Genomic DNA, 21,074 nt, shown 5'->3' with positions numbered 1-21,074 from the left:
GCTTCTATTTTCCATAGGCTTGTGTGAGTGGTAGAACAACATGGTGAGGCCAAACTAAAGCACAATCATCTGGATAGGGCCCGGCCTACCTATAGCCTACGTGACCAGAGTTCATATGCTGATATTCCGTTTAGATGGTTAAAAGGGACGCGCGGACACACCCATCCAAAGAAAACAATTGAAGGCCGTTCTTTGGCATACACAATAGCCGTGGTCGTTTTCTGCTCGTTTACCCAAAAGGCACGAAACCTGAGACCAAGTCATAATGGCCTAATGATTATTTGCATTCTTTTTATCCCTGACCAGAATATTGCATACAAAAGACCATTTAATTTCATCAATGACAACAAAGTCGAATACACAGCCATATTCTAAAATTAAGTCTGAAAAACTATTCCAGTCTACAGCACATTTCTAGGGATGAATAAAAAGTGCCCCTCGCAGAATTCGTTAAGTTACCATATCAATTTCTTCAGATAGGCGACGCAGTCTTGTAAGATTTAGTTCAGTTCTTGAACTTGGAGTGGACATATGTTATAAACTAGCAAGTCGTTTTTATAAACGTAAAGGTGTGACTTGAAGGAGTCATTGACAGTTTATCAGTCAATCTGGCCTATTGTCTAATACGTTGTGTTTATTTTTTACAAATGACGATCAATCAACCAATAGTGAACAAGACTTAATTTGAATATAACGTTTTCAAACGAAAAGGGACATTCCCAAAACACATTGTAATGTATTTAGTGCAACTGATACTAAGCCAGATATCTAGATATCCATACCTAAAGTTCACCTCTTTGGGTATGTTTGGGAATCGAGTGGTGACAACCTGTGAACACAAGCTGAAACCAACCAACCAGATGTCTATTGCCTGGGAATACAAGTGAGTCAGTGAGTGATTAAGTTTTTGTATGTTGTATCAGCAGTAGAAATGGCTGCAACACACATCTGTTCCCTCTTCTTTCATGACATTTTTGTGCAAGAGCGGTGTGTTTTAAAGCATGCTTGTGGCTCTTTTGAACTGAACACTTCATAGCTTTTAACTCTGACTAAGTGTATGGTCTCTGTCCCAGATGACCATTCATTCACTCCTCAGGAACGAGCACGGGTTGGCCGATTCAGCTAGCTGGCCTCACACATCAGCAGAATGTCATTTTTGAGCGGCTGTTCAGCAGAGCAGAAGGCCCTCTCTCTCTAGGAGCGTGTGCGGAAGAGGGACGCTCCATGACTCACACAAGGTTGTGGTTTACCATCGGTGCCTCCAGAGTCATGTATTATTCACAGTCTGGCCTTCTGCCTTGTCTTCTATTGTGCCATCAAAAGGTGAGATAGGAAAAAAATCTCCAAGCATTAAATTATTAAGTGATTTGTGGACACCACAGAGCAGACATTGCATGAAGGACTAAAGAGTGGCTTGAGATTCAACACAGCAAATTAGATAATTAATAACTAAGATGTGGTGGGATCCCGAGGCTAAAAGTGGGGCTAGTTGAATGTCATCATCAGGGAAGCTAAAGTTTCAATGCTAGTCCCAACTTGACCTTACCTGACAAATCACACAACAGATTGAAACATGACACATGAGAATTTTTTTTCCCGAAATATTTTTTTTCTTTTTAATGTCACAAAAACAAATGAGTCTTTAACACGAGTTCATTTTTCCTTCTGTGCGGCTAACAACCTCACCATTGTTTTTCTTAAAAACAGGGGAGGGAAAATAATTTACACATCTTTTGTCATCTTTATCCATATCTACAAAAATAAAATTGAAAAAAGGACTAAAACTTTACAGAAATGAACATATAAAACAAGGTGTGATTTTCTATATTACATGAGTGGGCAAGATTTAAAATAATAATAATGATAATAATAATAATAATATAAATCATAATAAGTAGAGATGTGTAAGATCACAGTAGTTCGCACCAAGTCAAGATTCACATGTGCAGCTTATATATATATTTATATATTAAAAAATGGAGGTGAGAAACAACATGAAAGAGAAAGAAAAGAAAGGGAAAAAAGGACTCATGGCAGAGAAAAGAGGTAGACGAAAGGAAGAGGAGGTGAAGAAAAGAGCAGGGAGGGAGGTACAACATGAGGGAGAAAAAAGGAAGGATAAATAGAAAAGAGAAATGAGAAAAGAGGGCCTTACAGTTTTCCCCCTGAGATGTGCAGTATTGATCCTAATGGACCTCCCCTAGTCCTCTTCCGAGTCCGAAATTCCGGTCTGTTCCGCTCATACCCCTTTAACCACCTTTCCCACTGTCTGTCCAGCGCCTCTCATCTTCCACCCTATTCTCCTTCCATCGTAAATGTATCTCTTTTTTTTTTCATTGTTGTTTAATAAGGTTAAATATGTGTGGGAGATTCGAGAACTAGAGAGATTTCTCGTCTCCGTGGAAATCTACAGTTACGCGACCCAGTCTTAGGAGTCCTTATCCCTTTGTGTACCCGTGAGCCCCCAGACTGGTGCCTGGGATTGAGGGCAGTAGTGAAGGTTGAAGTGGGTGTGGTGGGGTGGGGTGGGGTGGGCTGAGGGTCGGGGTCTTGGCCTGGGATCAATGTTCACAGTATTTACACATACAGTTAAATCGTCTGTTATGAAGTTGGGGGTGCAGCGATGAGATGGTTTTTTTTCCAACGTTCTTCGGGTCTCGTTTTTTGCGTCTTTGTTGTCCATGTCAGACAGAGTTCATAAATAGTGTAGGTTCTTAATACAATAACGTTACAAGGTCCTTCTATACGTCAGTGTGGAATGATGCTGTTGTCGGCACAACAGTACAGTAGAGAGCAGTGCAGTAGTGTTGCAGTGGTATGGTGCCAGGGGTGGGGGGTTGTCGCCATGGACACCAAACCAGACTCTGTCCTTTAGCAGCCTTGTGTTAGCGACAAGACAGGGGTCTGCTTCGGCATTCCTTCAGTTGAAAAAACAAAAAACAAAACCAAAACAAAACTAAATATGAACAGACAGAATCTCTTTTCCTTCATTGTGTATTGTTTTCTCTCCTTCCTCCAATGTTGACACACCAAAAAAAGCGTGTATATACATATACCGTGATGTGATGAATGTGGTTAATGCAATGTCCTTGTCCTCATCAGGCCCTACCCCAAAGGTAGGGGAGTCACCGTGCAAAGAAAAAGAACCTGATCATTTTTTTGTCTCATTCCTTCTTCAGACCGTTCCTTCATGCCTCAGTAGCAGGGCACGTACACTAAGGCAACCAGTGATGGAGGCCACCGCCATTTTGGCTCTGTCCGCCATTTTCAAGTCTTCAAGTCTTTTCAAGTCTTAGGTACGCGCAAGTGGGTGCATCACAGTGGGGGGAGGCGAGCCAACATGGGAGTCGGATGTGGCGCTTTCCCTGTCCAATTGTCTCTGCTACATGGCGGAGGCTTTGCATGGTGTACAGAAGCATTATGGGTAAAGTGCTGGGAGGTGGGTGGGTGTGACTGCTCGAGTGTGTGTGTGTGTGTGTGTCTGTGTGTTGGGGGGTGTGGTGGTAGGGCGAGGCGAGGTTCCTTTGAAAGACAGAATCGTTCCTCTGTCAGCCTTTTTTGAGATCCACTGTTTATCCTCTGTTCTCTTCACTATTTCAGATCAACCTTCATTTTCTCTCTTTTCAACAGTTGCTCTCTGCTATTTCTTCCTTTTACTCTTCCTCATGCTCCATTCCTTCCTTCTTTCTTACCTTTGCCAACTTTGGAACATCTTCAACACATTTAAGATACCACAGTACTTCCTCGCAAGTCCTACTTCAAACACTTGTTTTTTTTTTTCTCTTTCACATTTCTTCTCTTCTCCAATGTTCAGTCTTCAAACCATCTCTTTAGTTTCAGTTTCTCTCTTATTATACTTAACCCTGTCAGTCATTTTAAAGCATTTACCCCCCCCCCCCCCATTTACCATGATTCTGTGAAGTCAAGAGTTTGTCTTTCATTATTCTCCTTCTAACGAGCCAGCGTGAGTGACAAGGGAACAACACACAAGTTTACGGTCAGGATACTGCTTCCTGGTGCAAGGCATGCTGGGTAGAAAATGGGTCTGGGCTGGGATTACAAGTGGTAGCTGGAGTTCCAGTCCAACAGTCTCTCTCTCTGTGTGTGTGTGTGTGTGTGTGTGTGTGTGTGTGTGTGTGTGTGTCCAGTGTAGTGTCAGAAGCCCGTGGACTGGATCTCAGGCTGTTTGGGTTCAACGGGGCCTCCTTTTCCTGGATGAGATGAACAGAAAAAGCGAGAAGAGAAAAAAAAGAAGGGAAAGAGAGGCGGAAAAAAGAGACACACATTTGTTGAAAGAGACAGAAAGTAGCAGCCCATTCATGCATTACTCCCCACTGAAGTGAATGCTAAACAGCAAGGAACAAGTCACATAAAAAAATACCATTCAGGAACTGAACTGAACCAGTATGTGGCTCAGGTCACATGGGGAGCATCCTCACAGCATTTCAAACACTTGGGTGGTTTATTACGTATTCTGTCTCAAAAATTATGTTTATTTATTATTTATATGTTTATACATGAGATAAATTGGGTTTAAATGAGAACCTCCAGGCTATTGAATAGAGTACACAACTTTCTCACATCTCATTTGATTTGGTCCCACTTTCCCGAGCAAAGAAGCAGCATTCTTAATCAGTCAGCATAACATGAGGCAGTGTTTGAAAGTCTAGCTAAATTAACCTGCTACTTGAGCCAATAATCACATTTGTAACCTCCCTTTGGAGGCGACCGTGCACCTAATTTCATACCTTAAACAATGTGCCTGGATCTTTGGTACTTAGCAGGGTTAGATTACATTAGGGCTGTCACTTTACGTTCGAAAATCGATTGCACAATCGATTGGACCAACCAACACAAGTTTCGAAAACTAAAATAGGGAATCGATTTGAACCAAATATGCACACTTAATTTTAAACGAATTAAAAAAATAAAAAAGATAGATCTAACAAAACCCACAAACAAGCAGAAAATGAAAATAAAAAATTCCGAAAGTGCAGTAGGCATTGCGAAAGCTAAAAAGAAAATTCCCACCAAATTTACGCACCGGAAACAGCTGTTTCAATCGGCTGCTGTGCTGCTGGTGTTTTCCCAAAAAATGGAGGACAACGCGATCAACCTATGCGACATGAGAGAGACGAGTGATAAGCCCTAAAACTTGAGGACTTCGATATGGAAGCACTTCGGGTTTTGAGTAGAACAAACTATGGAGAAGGACAAAGCGGTATGCAAACTGTGCAGTCGTGAGTTCCTACGTAGGGGAAATTTGTTTGACATTTTTAATCGTAAACAGCCACGTTGAAGCCTGCAGTAGCCTAATGTTTTTCCACTGATGTTATGGTAGTCCACTCTGCTTATTGTTTTTCGAGAATGTTGCACTCCTGTTTGTCATTGTGCATACGAAACTTCACGCCAATAAATCATCAGAAATATTGCTGGCTTGTGCGTCTTCAAGCGTTCTTTTTACGTTCGTCCTAATGCCTGTTAGTTGTCCATGGATTGGCATTTGCCGTTGAAAATGAAAACGTCTTTAGACATAGAAAATCGATTTTACAATCGATTCAATTAACACTTATGTCTCAAAAATCGAACGGGATTTTCTCACAAAAGTGACAGCCCTAGATTACATATCACATGCAATTACATATAGGACATTTTGTCATTAGAGGCTCAATTCCGAAGCTTAAATGCTGTATCTTAAATTATATCTGTATGACTACGACAACCTGTAAGTCTGTAAAGACCAGATAAGAGGGGGAAATGTACAGCACAGAATGTACAGGTAACTAGGCAGTGTGACCTTTGAGCCTAGTAACACTCACCGTCTCCTGAAGCCCCTCGGTCCAGAGAGGGTGTCCTGGCGACGGTGGGCGTGTTCGGCCTGACGTCAGCTAACGCCTGATTGGCTGGGGAGGGCTTGTTTAGTGTTGTCAAAAGTTGAGAGTGAGCCGCCTCTATTTCCTGCGAAAGCGAAAGGCCAGTGGTTAGTTAAAGGATTAGGAGTGAGAGACAGATAAGTGTGTGTGTGTGTGTGTATTTTCAAGTGTTGGACACACCGAGCGAGAGAGAAGAAATGAGATAAATTCAGAGGAAAAGCAAAAGAGACAGGGAAAGGAAGGAGTGAGAGAGCGAGCATGAGAGCGTGAGTGAGTGAGTGGGACAGAAAGAAGGAGGATGCTTGACTGCTCACAAGAGACAAGGTTGATGACCGCATCGGGCTCATAAAATTCAGTGGTTTCCTCCACTCAAACGGTGGATCTATGTACAACTATATATGTGTACTTAACATGACAGTATGAAGTACAGGTATCTTAATATGTAAGAAAGAGAGAGTAACATAAAGAAAGGCAGAAAGAGAGAGAAAGAGAGTGAGATAAAGCAAGACAGAGAAAGAGAAAAAGAGTGAGAAAGAGAGTAAGATAGAGAGAAAGACGGAGAGAGTGATATAAAGAGAGACAGAGAGAGTTAGATAAAGAGAGAGAGAGAGAGAGTGTGATATAGACAGAAAAAAGAGAAAAGAGTGAGTTAAAGAGAGACAGTGAGAAAGAGAGTGAGATAAAGAGTTAACAGGTATGAATGAGTGTCTCTTCTAATTAGTCACCCTTAGTTTGTGCAGTTTGCTCATCAGCTCTCCGATGGTGTGGAAGATCTCATCCACGTTTTTCACCACGTGCCGCCGGGTGCTCACAGGCGACTGGCCGCCGCTCGTCATTTCGTCTTTGCTGGGCGGCGGGTCTTGGCTCTCAGGTTGGTCATTGGTCAGTGGGACACAGGCGATATCGCTGGAACTTTCTTCGGAGTTCAGCTGCGGTGACGACGTCACCTCCAGTAACGGGGGGCGAGTGACGTCATCCGTGCTGCTTTCCTCTGAAAAGCCAGCCGGCGAGTCTTGGGGCATTACCAGGTAGAACATGTTGCCTGGAGACGACACAAGGATCGAGTTAACACCCTGAAAGAAAGTTCCGTCATCTACACACCTCACTATTCACTCCAGAATGTGAAGCACTGCTTAGAGGCTAAACAACACAACTTGAAATAAAAACAAAAAAGATAACTTGAGACAGACAAAAAAAGGGGAAAAGCAATGTCCAGCAACTGATGGATTTTCCAAATTCAACCAAGCAGTCCCTCCAACTTGCAGGTTTAGGCTGCAGGTGAAGAGCTACATGTGCAAGAGACATAGGACATACCCAAACCAGACAAACTGATCCAGAATCCGGAACGTTCCAGAATCCAAAGGCATGCGTCACTAATTAGCAACACAAATGCCCTACACTCATCCCCATCATGAACTATGGAGAACTATGTCCTACTGTTGTAGTTGCATGCACATACATCATTCATATTCTCACACATCATTTACATTCACACACACACACACAATCTAATTTGAAACCATGACATGCACACTCCTCAGGCACTCAAACATCCACAGAGTGAGAGGTGATCAGATTGGAGATGACAGCTAAACTTGGAGCCACAGCTGACAGATGGCTCTGAATGTGAAAGCGCGTTTCCTTCAAAGCTTGGAACGTCAATGACGTTAACATTATGATTTGAGTTTGTGTGACCACCGATCACAAAAGCCACACATGTTTTTGGTAAAGTTGCCATGCATTATACACTATAAAATACTACTACATGCAATTATTGAGCCTTAACAGTAAGATTCTGTGTGGTAAATATTCATACAAATGTTTTATGTATTTGTTGATAAACAAATGTTACCCTTGTTAGTTTTATTATTGAACTAAAATGCGGGTTCCATGTTTCTGGTACTATTTCTGGTTGAATGTAGCTTGAGGTCAATCTGTCTATTCCCACAAAGTATAAAAAAAAAAAAGCACTGGAACTTCACAAATGAAATTAGAATGAACTAAAACTATATTGGCTACAATGTTACTACAAAGCGTGGCAATGAAAAAGAGTACACCCCTTAACTGATACATCATTTCATATAATTAGACCACTTTTGTGGTGGATTGTATGACAATTTTGTCATCAATAGGAATATTTGATTTCTTATTGGCAAATGGATTGGTTTGATTAGTGATCCGGAGTCCACTGATGATTCTCTATATGCCTTTCAAGGTCCAGTCCTTGATTTGAGTCCAGAGGTACGTTCAGATTATTTGAAAAGAGGCAAATCTTTTGCAGCGAACACATTTATTTTTTATTAGATTGTTATATTTGAACGTTCTTGTGTAAACATTCCAAATTGTTAAATTTCAATGTTGACCCTTTATCCAGAGGCATTGTATGTTCATGGGGGGGAACTATCATCCTCAGACCGTATGCGCTCCTGCCAAACTCAAAGCAAATAAAAAACGGCACACGTTTGCTAGTGTTTGGCCTTGTGTTTGCCAACTTGAACGCACCTCAGGAGTCTACCTTTAAGAAGGAATAGCACCTGATAGGGGTCTAGTCTCCTCATCCCCACACTGCTATCTATGAGGGATCGAGTTTACCAAGAGCACTGTCCCCACCTCTCGACTCTGCCGATTGGCTGGAGTGGATGTTGACATCATCAGTGATGTCGTCAGGAAGAGAAGGAGAACCCGCACCCACAGCTGTGTCAGAAAGAGGAGGGGAGGAGTGTGTGTGCACAACAGTGTGTGTGTGTGTGTGTGTGTGTGTGAGTGAGAGTAGAGAGAGAGTGTGTGTGTGTGTTCAGGCATGCATATATGTGTGTGTGTGTGTGTGTGTGTGTGTGTGTGTGTGTGAGTGAGTGAGAGTACAGAGAGAGTGTGTGTGTGTGTTCAGGCATGCATATGTGTGTGTGTGTGTGTGTGAAAGTGCGTGCAAGTGTGAGAAAGAGAGAGAGGATTTAAGAAATTCATGGTGTAGTATGAGGAAAGTGAGAATTGTGTGTGTGTGTGTGTGTGTGTGTGTGTGTGTGTGTATGTGTGTGTGGGGGTGGGGGGGGGGAGCAGGGTTTGTCAGTGCAGGAGAGGGTACAGCACAAGTATGCATTGTGTGTGTGTGTCAGTGTGTGACCATGTGTTGCAAAGAAGCAGTAAGGAAAGACAGTCACAAATAAAATAAAAAGATTAAAATTCACATCAGCTTAATCATAGCAAGCTCTGAGCACATGCAGAGGAAGGGAGCATGGGAGAGAGAGAGAGAGGGAGAAAGAGAGAGAGGGGGGGTAAAAGATGGGAAAACGTACAGGATTCAGAGGTAGAAGAAGAGAAGAAAAATCATTATCAACTCAAAGCTTTCTAAAACACACCAAAAAAATCCACAGCAACGGCACAATCACGTGATCTCAAAGGAGCCGTGTGGAATTCTGTGGGCTTCCAGTCTTTGACGTTCCACTGACTTGCATTGTATTTAATACAACAGCCACACATAGTACAACATACTGTAGGTATTACAAAAAAACTAGGCCAGCACTAGCTGGTTTGCATGCTAACTTCAGTTATGTTTTTGTTATCACGTCAAAACAATCGTTTCTTCACATCCTGTTGATTTTTTTAAAACTAAAAAAATAATAAAAAAAATCCACATAGCATCTTCAACAGCCCATAACAAGTTGCTCTCGTTTACCTTTCCGCATAACTTTCACCGTGGGCGACTCCACCTGTGGCGGTGGGCCGTCCGCTACCTCAGCCTCCCATTGGCTGGGGCCGTCAGAGTTCTCAGGCTCGGTAGGCTCGACGGGCTCAGGCTGCTGTCCCTCGGCGAGCGGGCTTCTCTCATTGGCCGTCTCGTTGGTGGGCGTGTTGTCTGTGTCCTGGCTCCAGCAGTCGTCCAGGTCGTGGAATATTAACTGCCTCAGGGTCTCCACTGATGGAGAGGAGGAACAAGAGAAAGGAAAACAAAAAAGAACCAATGAATAATGACACGGGCATGAAGTGTGTGCTTTGTCTACAGTGACAACTATGAGTGGACAGCCAAAGACATTCCCATTCTCTTTTTTTAATTGATTTCAAACTGGACACATCAGGGGTGGGAAATCTTCCATCTTAATATGTCTTGATCATGAATACTTTTTCCGTCTTCAATCTAATCCCCTTCCACTTTCTGTCTGTCTCTCTGTCTCTGTCTCTCTTTCTGTCTCTGTCCCTCTGTCTCTGTCCCTCTCTCTCTGTCTGTCTTTCCTCTAACCCTCGTCCATCTCTCCTCTTGCTCTCTCTCCTCCCAGTCATGTCTCACCATCGTTAAGAGCCGCCTCTGCTATCCCTCCCTGCTGGTCACTGCCGAGGAAGGAGGCTGACGTGTCGGCTGGCGTGGTGGGCGTGAGCACGCCGTCCTCGTCACTGGGCGAGTCCCTCTCCCTGGAGCTGGGGCTCTGCGTCAGCGACACTTCTACAGAGAAACAGAAAGATGGAGGGGAGAGGATTTTAGCATCACTGCAGGAAAGAAATATTTACCGTCATAATAGTAATAATACTAACAATTTACAACATTTGAGCCTGACTGCAGACTGATTTAAATATTGGGAACAATTTCCAATAGTGATCACATAAATCATACACATTTATCTTTCTACATCCTTTAACAGTGCCTACCAGCCACAGACATGTTACAACTACAAATGAAGCACATATAACCAAGAGATACAATCCCAGTGGAGTTCTTTTGTCTATGGAGTGACTGTGGCACAGTGACGTCACAGTGACGTGATTTCAGGAGAGAGATCCTGTCACAGGCCAGCGTCACATCTCACCTGGCTGGTAGACGGGGCCACCCGGGGAGTCCAGGTTGGAGCTGCAGGGACACAAACAGACAAACAAACACAGGGTGTGAGTGGGCACAGAGTGTGAACAAACAGCACTAAACACACACACACACACACACACACACACACACACACACACACACACACACACACACACACACACACACACACACACACACACACACACACAGAGGGTTCACAAAGGGCTGTCGTAAGACAAGACTCAACTGATGAGTTGAGGTTGGTGAATCACTAGAGTGACGTTCACAGTGAAAGTTCAGTATAACTGGGCTAAACTCTGTGAGTGTTCTTTCTGGGCTACTTCAAAAATTGACTGCAAACAATACATGGGATAATATTTTTTCTTTTGCTGTAAAACATTTAAACAGGGTTTAAGGCCTGAAAAGAAATCTGTGCCTGAGATGATGAAAGAATTCCGGAGCCATTGAACGTAATTATCCATTTTCTAATTTACACTGTGTTCTAACAGAATGACATGGGAGTGAGCAATAGCAACAAAATCCTTTTCATTACATTGTTTTCAACTGGAATATCCTAACTGGACCCAACACAACACAGTGCCATTTGCCATTTTGAGTGGGAAATATGATGCAATAGAACAGCACGTTAAGCAGATTCAGCGCGGACAGAGAGCAACGCCACAGTCGGATGCAGTTAGGATAAGCCGTTAAACGGTCCAGCCCACACTTTATTTCTGCCACAGCGCCTGAGAACTTTAAGCTCTGTTTATGACTCACGTCGTTTGTTGCGATCCCCGTTTGGTCGAGCCTGCATTCTCCGTGGCCAATGAGATTGTCTTTTCCAACAGATCTTTCCACCTGGGAGAAAAAAAACAAAAAAAACACGAGAAGCAAAAATCACTGGTCAGTCAGCTGTCACTCTCTCTGAGCAGCCAATCCAGATTTGGCTGAGGCGGCACTCACGTGTTCTTTTCAGAGAGAGTCCCGGCTACCAACTCGTAGATCTGTCGCTCCGACGTGCTGATGACGTACAGGGCCTTGTTGTCTGAGGGAGAGGAGTAGAGATGTCAATCTATCATACATCAGCCAATCACAATTTAAGGTAAGGTATAACAATTTAAGCTAAGGTATGAAAATCCCATCCAAAGACTCATCCATCAATCCATCCATCCACTAATTTAGGCTTTCACGAATCCACTAATCAACAAACCAAACCAAAGAGAATCACTCCAAAGCTAGCCACCAAGTAAGCCAGATCAAGAGCTTCAGACAACACAACCTATATCCATAATGATTTGTTTTTTTAATTCCTTCCAACACTGAAAGAATGAATGAATTGAACAAACTAGCAATTCATTCATCCATTCATTTGTCCATCAATCCATCCATCCATCCATCCATCCATCCCTCTCTCCCTTCCTTCCATCATTAGTTCATTCATAAATTCATTCCCATCTGGCCCCCCTCTCCCCATTCTCCTTCCCCTAACCCTGCGGTACCTGTGGCCACTGGTCTGACGAGCAGCGAGTCGAGGCGGGCGATGGGGCAGAAGGAGGTCTTGGAGTCGCCGCCGCCCCAGCGTGACGGGCAGCGCAGCACCAGCCGGTCGTCCGCTCCCTTCTGCAGCAGCACCAGCAGGTCGCACAGCAGCAACGCGTGCACCTCTACACACACACATGTGCACACACACACACACGCGCACACACACGCACACACGCACCCACATGCACACACAAATGTGAATATAGAAGGGATACAAAGCACATAAAAAACATAGATCTTCATATAAGTGTACACATGCGCACACACGGATGGACACGGACACAGACACAGACACAGACACGCACACACATACGTTCTGTATTCCAACGGGCAACACAGTAACCACATTGATGTCCACCCCTATGCCACTGTAAAACAATGGCCAGTGGATGATCTCACCTAGTGCTTTATCTTTGCTGACTTTCCAGGTGAGTGGACCCTCGTGGATCATCCTCCTGGTGGTCAGGTCCAGATTCTACAGAGATGACAGAGAAGAATTAATACAGGGAGAAAATGAAGAGAAAAAAAAACGTGTTGAGTGTTGATGGGATGAGAGAGAGAAAGAAAAGAAAAACACCCAACGAAAGGCAGAGCAGGGAGTAGCCACCAGAGAAATTCAAGATTAAAGATTCAAGACTTTTATTTTGTGATTGAACAGTTGCCTGTACAATTTGCCCAGCAAGCCCACAAAGGTGCAAAGAAGTCAAAGACTAAAAGTGACAAGTACAAAACAAAGATTATCAAGTCATAAATAGGGCATCATAAATAGTAAATAATAATAATATTAAGAGGAATAGAGTCTGTAGTGGCAGCATGACTGTATGAGAAGCAGTATCACACACACACAGCCACAAAGCAGGGATTGTCACAAATGTCAGATTCCCATCAGTGATGTGGGCAGTACCTTAAACTGCGCTGCGACCGGATTGCTCTGCCTCTCCAGCTGCGAGATGTCCAGCCTGCGCTGGTATTGGCTGAGCCGTTGCCTGTGTTCCGTCTCCCTGACAAACTCGTTGACCGTCTGCAGTATCCCGCGGCAACAGGCCTGCGCTCGGAGGAGAGGCTGCAGGTCCGAGGAACCAGCTGTGTGAAGAGAGAACAGAATGAGAGAGTGTGTGCATATGTGAGATATGTACATGCATGTGTACGTGAGATGTGTGCACAGGGTTGGGGAGGTTACTTTTGTAACAATGTTAACAAAGTTAAAGATTACTAGTAGTTAGCCTGCTAAACATATAACAATGTTATTTCCTTCCTGTTACAGTTTACGCATGATTACTTTTTCCTGTGGGTGTGCTGCCAGCAGAGGGAAGAGTATTTGGTGAGAGATGAGTCTGTCTGTGTATCTGTGTGTGTGTGTGTGTGTGTGTGTGTGTGTCGGGGTTCACCTGTGCGTGACTCAGCAGCGAGTCAGTGGATAAGAGTTCAGAGTGTGTGTGTGTCAGTCAGCAAAAGATCATCAATGTCTGAGGCTGCTGCTGATGTGTGTGTGTGTGTGTGTGGTGTGACTCAAGAGCAGTTGTCATCATTAGCGGGTGTGTAGGGAATGGAGTGGACACCAGGCACTAATATTAGCTCATGATAGAGACGGAGACAGTGGTCTGCCACACTAGACAGCATCGACTGGTGATTTTCAGTCAACTAGTTAACTAGTTGATGATTTCTGCGGTGTATGTGTGCGTACTCACCCTCTGTGTGCTTGATGATGTTGTCTAGCAGTAGTGGGTATTTTGTGTGTGTGTGTGTGTGTGTGTGTGTGTGTGTGTGTGTGTGTGTGTGTGTGTGTGTGTGTGTGTGTGTGTGTGTGTGTGTGTGTATCCTTACCCTCCGTGTGCTTGATGATGTTGTCTAGCAGTAGTGGGTATTTGGTGAGCCTCTGCATCTCAGACACCAGCATATCCTTCAGCTGTAGCCGCCTACAGTGAGGACTGGCCTCGCATTCCTGAAACATGTTACTCAACCAGTCACCCAATTAGAACACACCATCTTTCAACATATACAAACATGTGATTACACAACCGAACAAAAACCCCCTTTTTAGACATAAGTAAGGGATAATGTATATAGTCTGCCAGTCATTCCTGAAAAACAAATCCCAACAGGAACGAACAGGTCTTGGATATAGGGAGTATACCTTACAATAAGTAATAAGTAAGCACAAAACCTATTGTCAATAACAGGTGTCATTATTCATTGTCAGCAATTTTTATTAAGACATCCAAATAGTATTCTGCAACACTGTGAAGAACCTATAAGTATATTATATAAAACTGTAATTTCCCGACTATTAACCAAGGTTTATACATTGATTTTGCAAAATATATTCAGTTATGAGGTTAATACAAGGGGGTGGACTATCATGCATTACTTGTATGCTGTGAGCGAAGAAGTGTGGGTCGTTAAGGTGCGTGTGTTACCTGTATGATGTGAGCAAAGTGTGGGTCGTTAAGGTGCGTGTGTTACCTGTATGATGTGAGCAAAGCGTGGGTCTTTGCGCTGCTTGTTCTTGATGAGCTCCAGGGCCTGAGACTGCTGACTGCACAGCTGAGACACCTGCTCCTGAAACTCCTCTCCTGCCGTGCCCTCAAACTAAACACACACACACACACACACACACACACACACACACACACACACACATACATTATGTTAACAAAGGCCTCCATAAGAGTAGGTTCAGTTCAGTTTAGATTCAGTAGGTCAGTTGGTTTATGCTAATTTGCCTGTATTCTATCATGCAATACAACAAAATACAATCAATCAATCAAAGGGAACATTAAAGTCATGCAAACAGGTCTGCACAGATTTGACTTAAGCACATGACATGGCATATTGCCTGGATCCACTCTATTTATGTAATTTATTTGTAATATGTAATATGTTAATAAGTGAAGACCCACCCTGGCCAGCATGACGTCACCGATGCCCTGCACAATGGGGGACTCCCTCAGCTTCTTCATGGAGTCACATAAACTCGCTGAAGAGCAAAACAGCAACGTTAAGAAAACATTCACATAACCCACTCTCAATACTTCTTCATGGGCTCACGTAAACTCACTGTAGGGTGAAACAGTCACAGGCATTAAGAAGGAATAAAAATAAAATAAAACATTTCACTGAATACTTCACTAATGGCCCTTTCAATCAAACCCCAGCACAACACTATCAGTCCCTGTACATACTGTACACATACGCAGACACATAAAGAGTGCTCCACAGTGACACTGCAGTAGAAGTCATATTTACACTACCAACAGGGAGATTGTGTGTGTGGCTTAAGTACATATTTACACTGAATCGAGGGTGAGAAAAACAGACACACGCACGCGCGAACATGCGCGCAAGCACTGACCGTGCAGCTCGTAGACCTGTGCCAGGTTGGGAAAGATGCAGGTCAGCTCGTCGAAGTTGAGAACCGAGCGCATGCGCTGGAAGAACACCTGGTCCAGCACGCGTAGTGTCCGCAGGTGAGACACCTCCGTGATGAAGAGCTCTGTAGGCGAGAGGAGGAAGAGGAAGGCAGGAGAGGTGGGGGAGGAGGAGGAAAAGGAGGAGGAAAAAGAGGAAGAGAAGGAGGAGGAGGGGAAAGAGGGAAAAATGGAAGGAGAACAGAGAAAAGAAGAAGAGGCAGAAGAAAAGAAATAAACGAAAAAGAGATAAAAGAAAAAAAAACCAGATAAGTACACAACATACTGCAATCTAATCTGTAAATGACAATTAGCTCTCTAATCTAATCTGATCTAATCTGACCTATGTAGAGTTAAGCACAGATGAATGAAATGAAAAAAGGGAGGAAGGAGCAACTAATCCCGTCTGCTGTGTATCTGGAAGCAGGCCAAGGGCTCCTACCAGCCAAACGTAGAGCTCAGTGTCTCAGTCTGAGCGCGTGTGTGTGTGACCTGACTGCGATCCCACCTCAAACACACTAAAGCACAGAGAGAAACACACACACACACACACACACATACACACACAGACAGACAGACAGAAAGACAGACAGAAAGACAGACATACAGTACAGGCAGACAGACAAGCACACCCACGCACACTCAAAGCATGTGTGCAATCTGCTAGCGTGCATGAGCTTTTTAGCCGCACAGCCATCCATCAACATGTCATCAGCTCTCGAGCCGTCTGCATACTGAATCCACGGGCTCAGCAGTGGTGGTGATATGATCTACGGCTGAGCAGCAGGAGCACCATAAACAAGCGAGCTTTATGGCATGTCAACAAAACATTGCTACAGTCGAGACTGCTTGTCTCTACACACGGGACCAACCAGCGCTGGCATTGACAGGGTTATGTGGGTAGCATGACAGGGAAATAAGACTAGATGGATAGTATTTCAATGCTGCTGCCACTACAGAAAGCAGGACAACAACCATTGTTTTATGCATCATGCAACAAATGCCCAGAGCCTTTATTTCTGTGCAATAAAAGAGGGATCCCTGTCTTGGGACACTGTCTTAGAGGGCTGGTATAGCCCTGCGGTGTGTCCCGTGCGCGTGGGGAGAATTGCGTCAATGGTGCACATCTTCGTCACGCGCAAAGGAGCATGCAGGACTATACCACTTCCTTTACTAAGAAGCCACTAAGACGTTTTTCTGTGACTCAGCAACAAAGTGCTTCTTTCCCTCTGCTTAGCTGCCTTCCTCTTTTCCCCTCCTGGCTTTTCTCCTTTTCTCTTCAACCTTTGACCCTGCGAGGCTCACCATAGATGACAGCCTGGCAATCGACCTCCCGCGGGCTGAGCGAGGCAAGGATGGGCGCGTCCACCGTTTCCTGCCAGTTCTGCCCATCGGGCACGTCCTCCTCCAGAGCAGGGGCTTCTGGGAGCAGCAGCGCAGGTAACTCCACACTCCTGTAGTGGGGGGGTGGGCAGAGGGAGGGAGGGAGAGAGAGAGGGATTGAGGGAGGGATGGAGGGATGCAGGGAGAGAGGGAGAGAGAGGACAGAGGGGAGAAAGAGAGAGGGATGGAGGAAGAGAAGGATGGAGGGAGAGAGAGAGAGACGGGGCCCAGGGAGAGCGAAATGGAGGGATAGAGGGAGAGAGAGGGATGGAGGAAGAGAGGGATGGAGAGAGAGAAAGAGAGGCACAGGCAGAGAGGGATGGAGGGATAAAGAGAGAGAGAGGGTGGGGAAGACAAAAAGAGACAGTTGGAGAGGTAGAGAGAGGTTAGACAAAGAAAGGGGACAAGAGTCAGAAAGGACGGTGAAATAAACAATCATGACAGTAAAAATTGAAGTTATGTACCATTTTGTGATGGTGCTAAACTGTTTTGGGGTATTTGAGGGTCTATTACTGTGGCCAAATGACCGACATGTTAAAATTTATTTACAGTGCACACGGGCAAATTCTCATTCTCATTCTGGGGTAAGTTAACTGACAGACTGCTCTTTAAATAAGGAAAAACAGCATTTCCAAACCCACACAGCGCTACGTATGCTGAGGATGGTCTTCACGTGCCTACACTGCCCAAGAGGACCTAAGTACTCAGAGGGGTCCAGTGGATCACTTGGCCTCCCTCTCAAACGTTCATCACCCTCAAATCAACCATTTCCAGGAATTAGTGGAAGCGAATGAGAGGATGTGGGCCATCTAATGGCCCATTACCGGTACAGGTTCAGAACATTTCAGATGCACATTAATACTGGACAATTAGAGACCATTAAGGGCCATTACGTGCGTGTTGCCTGTGAGCGGGTATCTTGGAATGGGAAAAAGTGTGTGTGTGTGTGTGTGTGTGTGTGTGTGTGTGTGTGTGTGTGTGTCCGTGTGGGAGAAAGAGGTGTGATAATGATAATTTACATTTAAATAAGAGTGAGTGTGAGTGTGTGCCTATGTGTTTGTGGTGTGTGTTGTCAGACTGGGATCTGCAGCTCCTCCGACTCACCTGCGTCTAGTGCGAGGAGTGTATGGAGGAGTAGGAGTGGGGTTCTCCAGAGACCTGAGAGAGAGGCGGGGGGGGGGGGGGGGGGGGATAAGAGATGAGATAGAAAGGGTCTCAGAAAGTGTCATGTAAGCATGTCCATGCCTGTACGTGCACAAAAGTGCAGATGCACAAAAGAAAAAGTGTGTGTGTAAGCAAGGGTCTGTGCGAGTGTGTGTGTATGAAATGTGAGAGTAAGCCAGTGCAAGTATGATTTTGTGTGTGTGTGTGTGTGTGTGTGCGTGTGTATTTGAGTATATGTGAGTACATGGGGTTGTGTGTGTGCGTGTGTATTTGAGTATGTGTGAGTACATGGGGTTGTGTGTGTGTGAGTGAGTATGTGAGTGTGTGTGTGTGTGTGAGTGTGTGTACCTGGCTGAACTACTGGAGGCTGAGGACGAGGCGCTGTGATGTAACGGACGCAAGCCCGGCCCCTCCCTCTCCTCCCCGCAGTCCTCCATGTCCACATCGCTACGGGAACGAGGTACTGACTCTGCCCCCGTCGTGATGCCCCGGCGACGCCCCTCCCCTTGGGCCTTCAGAGACTCACTGCGAGCCAAACGCACAGAGACCGTCGGGCTGTGTGTGACAGAGAGAGAGAGAGAGAGAGGGAGGGATGGAGAGACAGAGACAGAGAGGGAGAGAGAGAGAGAGAGGGAGGGAGAGGGAGAGAGGGAGGGAGGGAGAGAGGGAGAGAGGGGGGGCAGGGAGAGAGAGAGAGAGAGAGATATGGCGGGGAGGGGAGGGGGGGTTGGGAGGCAGAGGGGAGAGAGTAAAACAAGAAGGAAGAGAGGGGGATGGAGACAAAGAGGAAAATGGAGAAAATTGTAAGAAAAAGGGGAGGACACAAGTAAGAAGAGAGAATAATAAAGTGGAAAACAACAGAGTATCAATGCATTGTAGCATATTATGAATCTCACACACACACACACACAGATATGAGGCAGCTGTTCACACACATCGGACACGCCACCCACTGTATTCCCAAATGAATATCAAATGAGGTTAACACATCAGCGCGCGCGGACACACACATTCAGACACCAAAATACACACACAGACAGACAGATACCGACCAACAGACAGACAGACAGGATCTTGTGAGGATTCAAATTCAGGCCAAAACTCCTAAAACTTGTATTGTAGTCTTGTAGGATTTTGTGAGGGCTTGTAGTTATTACAGCAAAATATGAATTCTATGAAAACAGCATTAATTCTCAACAATTGCAATGATTTTTGCAGAAATATTGCAGATATAAGAAAAATGTTCTAATTGCAGGAAACCCATGGATTTGTGAAAAGATCTCAAAATTCCTGGAGGGACAGCTATTAAACAGAAAAAGCAACAAAAAAACACACACACACACACACGCCTGTCAATCACTCCATATACACACCAACATCCACACAATCACCTGTCTATTACCTACTCAAAGCTGTCCAAGTGATTGTAAAACACAGACACTGACAAAAATAACACACACACACACACACACACACACACACACACACACCTGTCCATGCTCTCCTCTCCAAGGCTGCTGGTCGAGAGGCGCTGGCCCTCAGCGTCTTCCCCCTCCTCCCCAACACTCTCCGAGTGGTTCTCAAACTGCTGGATGATGTTCCGCACGTTACCTGGACGGACTGCACAGACAGAAAGAGAGAGAAACAGAGGGACAGAGAGAAGGGGGGGGCAGAGAGTGAGAGAGTGAGGGAGGGAGAGAGAGAGAGGGGGGGGGCAGAGAGTGAGGGAGTGAGGGAGGGAGAGAGAGAAGGGGGGGCAGAGAGTGAGAGAGTGAGAGAGGGAGAGAGAGGGGGGGGGGGGCAGAGAGTGAGAGAGTGAGAGAGGGAGAGAGAGAAGGGGGGGCAGAGAGTGAGAGAGTGAGGGAGGGAGAGAGAGAAGGGGGGGAAGAGAGATGCAGGAAGAGATGATGTTGGGTGGAGATGACATGTTCAAGAAATAATACATTTTAAATGAGACAAAGAGAGACAGACACGTGGCCTAAAATACAAAAAAAATAAGTTTATGAAATATATGAAAAAGATGTGGGGAAAATTGAAATAAGAATATGAATATCATATGAAATTAATGTCAAAATCATAGAAAGCAAAAGTACCTTCTGTGGGGGACAATGGGACATGGAACGCTGAAAAAGGGGAAAGGAAACCAAAAGGGTGAACTCCACAAAGGGATTCAAACAATGAAACTCATTTATCTCCCAAACCACAACCCCAGCAACACAACCGACAATAAAAACTATAAGTTAAAACAAAGATGACAAAGCAAAATTATAAGATGACATGCAAAAGGCAAACGACATTTCCCATTGACACTAGGCCATGGCTTGTAAGCTGTGATCTAGGCATTTATGAGTGTTTCAAGTGCATGATGGAATGCCAGAATGAGTCAGAATATACTTCTGCAAAATGGAACAGTGTAACTTCCTCCTCTGTATAAGTCTGTTTATATGAGAACTGAATTCACATTAATCCAGCAAACTCAACATAGGTCTTCCATATACTGAATGCAATTGTATCTGTGCATGCTTGGGTAAGTATTTAACACTGAAGTGCGTAGCAGTGTCCTCTGTTTGTCTGCCCTGCATGGGGTTCTTACTGGACTGTGACGTGCTCCTGGGTTTGCCAATGTACTTCAGGATGGGGTTTCTCTTCTTGTCCTCACCATCCTTCTTGCCACTACTTAACTGTTACGATGAGGAAGAGGAAAAGAGAAAGAGAAAGAAAGAGAAAGCAATCATTTCTTGTCAATGAAATAATGTCAGATCTATTTGTTGATTTCCTTTTCTTTCATGACGACGATGTTGTGATATTGTCAAAAATTATCATTGGAACAGTGAACATTTCAAGCATGAGAACAGATTTCCGTTCGCTCTTGGAGCCCTGCTGCTCTGGTGAAACTGAACACCACCACTTGGCAGG

General features: G+C 44.7%; 1 protein-coding gene across 4 annotated transcripts in view; it reads right to left on the bottom strand.

Moving 5' to 3' along the window:
* Positions 1–2,324: 2,324 nt before the first annotated feature.
* The window catches only part of arhgef11 (Rho guanine nucleotide exchange factor (GEF) 11), a 35,755-nt gene continuing 17,005 nt past the window's right edge, over positions 2,325–21,074 (bottom strand). For 3 of the 4 annotated variants that reach the window (XM_076288796.1, XM_076288795.1, XM_076288797.1), the window contains 22 exons: positions 20,752–20,839; positions 20,252–20,281; positions 19,649–19,778; positions 18,507–18,713; positions 18,099–18,152; positions 16,917–17,065; positions 15,557–15,697; positions 15,105–15,181; positions 14,668–14,793; positions 14,029–14,146; positions 13,109–13,287; positions 12,604–12,679; positions 12,162–12,326; positions 11,626–11,707; positions 11,440–11,520; positions 10,670–10,710; positions 10,156–10,308; positions 9,547–9,786; positions 8,484–8,567; positions 6,599–6,915; positions 5,820–5,958; positions 2,325–4,211 (listed from right to left, as the gene is read on the bottom strand). In XM_076288796.1, coding sequence (XP_076144911.1) covers positions 4,156–4,211; positions 5,820–5,958; positions 6,599–6,915; positions 8,484–8,567; positions 9,547–9,786; positions 10,156–10,308; positions 10,670–10,710; positions 11,440–11,520; positions 11,626–11,707; positions 12,162–12,326; positions 12,604–12,679; positions 13,109–13,287; positions 14,029–14,146; positions 14,668–14,793; positions 15,105–15,181; positions 15,557–15,697; positions 16,917–17,065; positions 18,099–18,152; positions 18,507–18,713; positions 19,649–19,778; positions 20,252–20,281; positions 20,752–20,839 — 2,733 coding nt within the window. In that variant the 3' untranslated portion in view covers positions 2,325–4,155. Of the gene's footprint in view, positions 4,212–5,819; positions 5,959–6,598; positions 6,916–8,483; positions 8,568–8,719; positions 9,081–9,546; positions 9,787–10,155; positions 10,309–10,669; positions 10,711–11,439; positions 11,521–11,625; positions 11,708–12,161; positions 12,327–12,603; positions 12,680–13,108; positions 13,288–14,028; positions 14,147–14,667; positions 14,794–15,104; positions 15,182–15,556; positions 15,698–16,916; positions 17,066–18,098; positions 18,153–18,506; positions 18,714–19,648; positions 19,779–20,251; positions 20,282–20,751; positions 20,840–21,074 lie in introns of those variants that run through there. The other variant, XM_076288798.1, reaches the window with a different exon arrangement.

The sequence above is a fragment of the Alosa pseudoharengus genome, unplaced genomic scaffold (assembly GCF_046254945.1).
Source record: "Alosa pseudoharengus isolate Yale_2024_CS ecotype anadromous, Long Island Sound unplaced genomic scaffold, YU_APseudo_1.1 YU_APseudo_1.1_scf_17, whole genome shotgun sequence".
Taxonomy (NCBI): domain Eukaryota; kingdom Metazoa; phylum Chordata; class Actinopteri; order Clupeiformes; family Clupeidae; genus Alosa; species Alosa pseudoharengus.
This window is presented reverse-complemented; position numbering and strand designations above follow the sequence as displayed.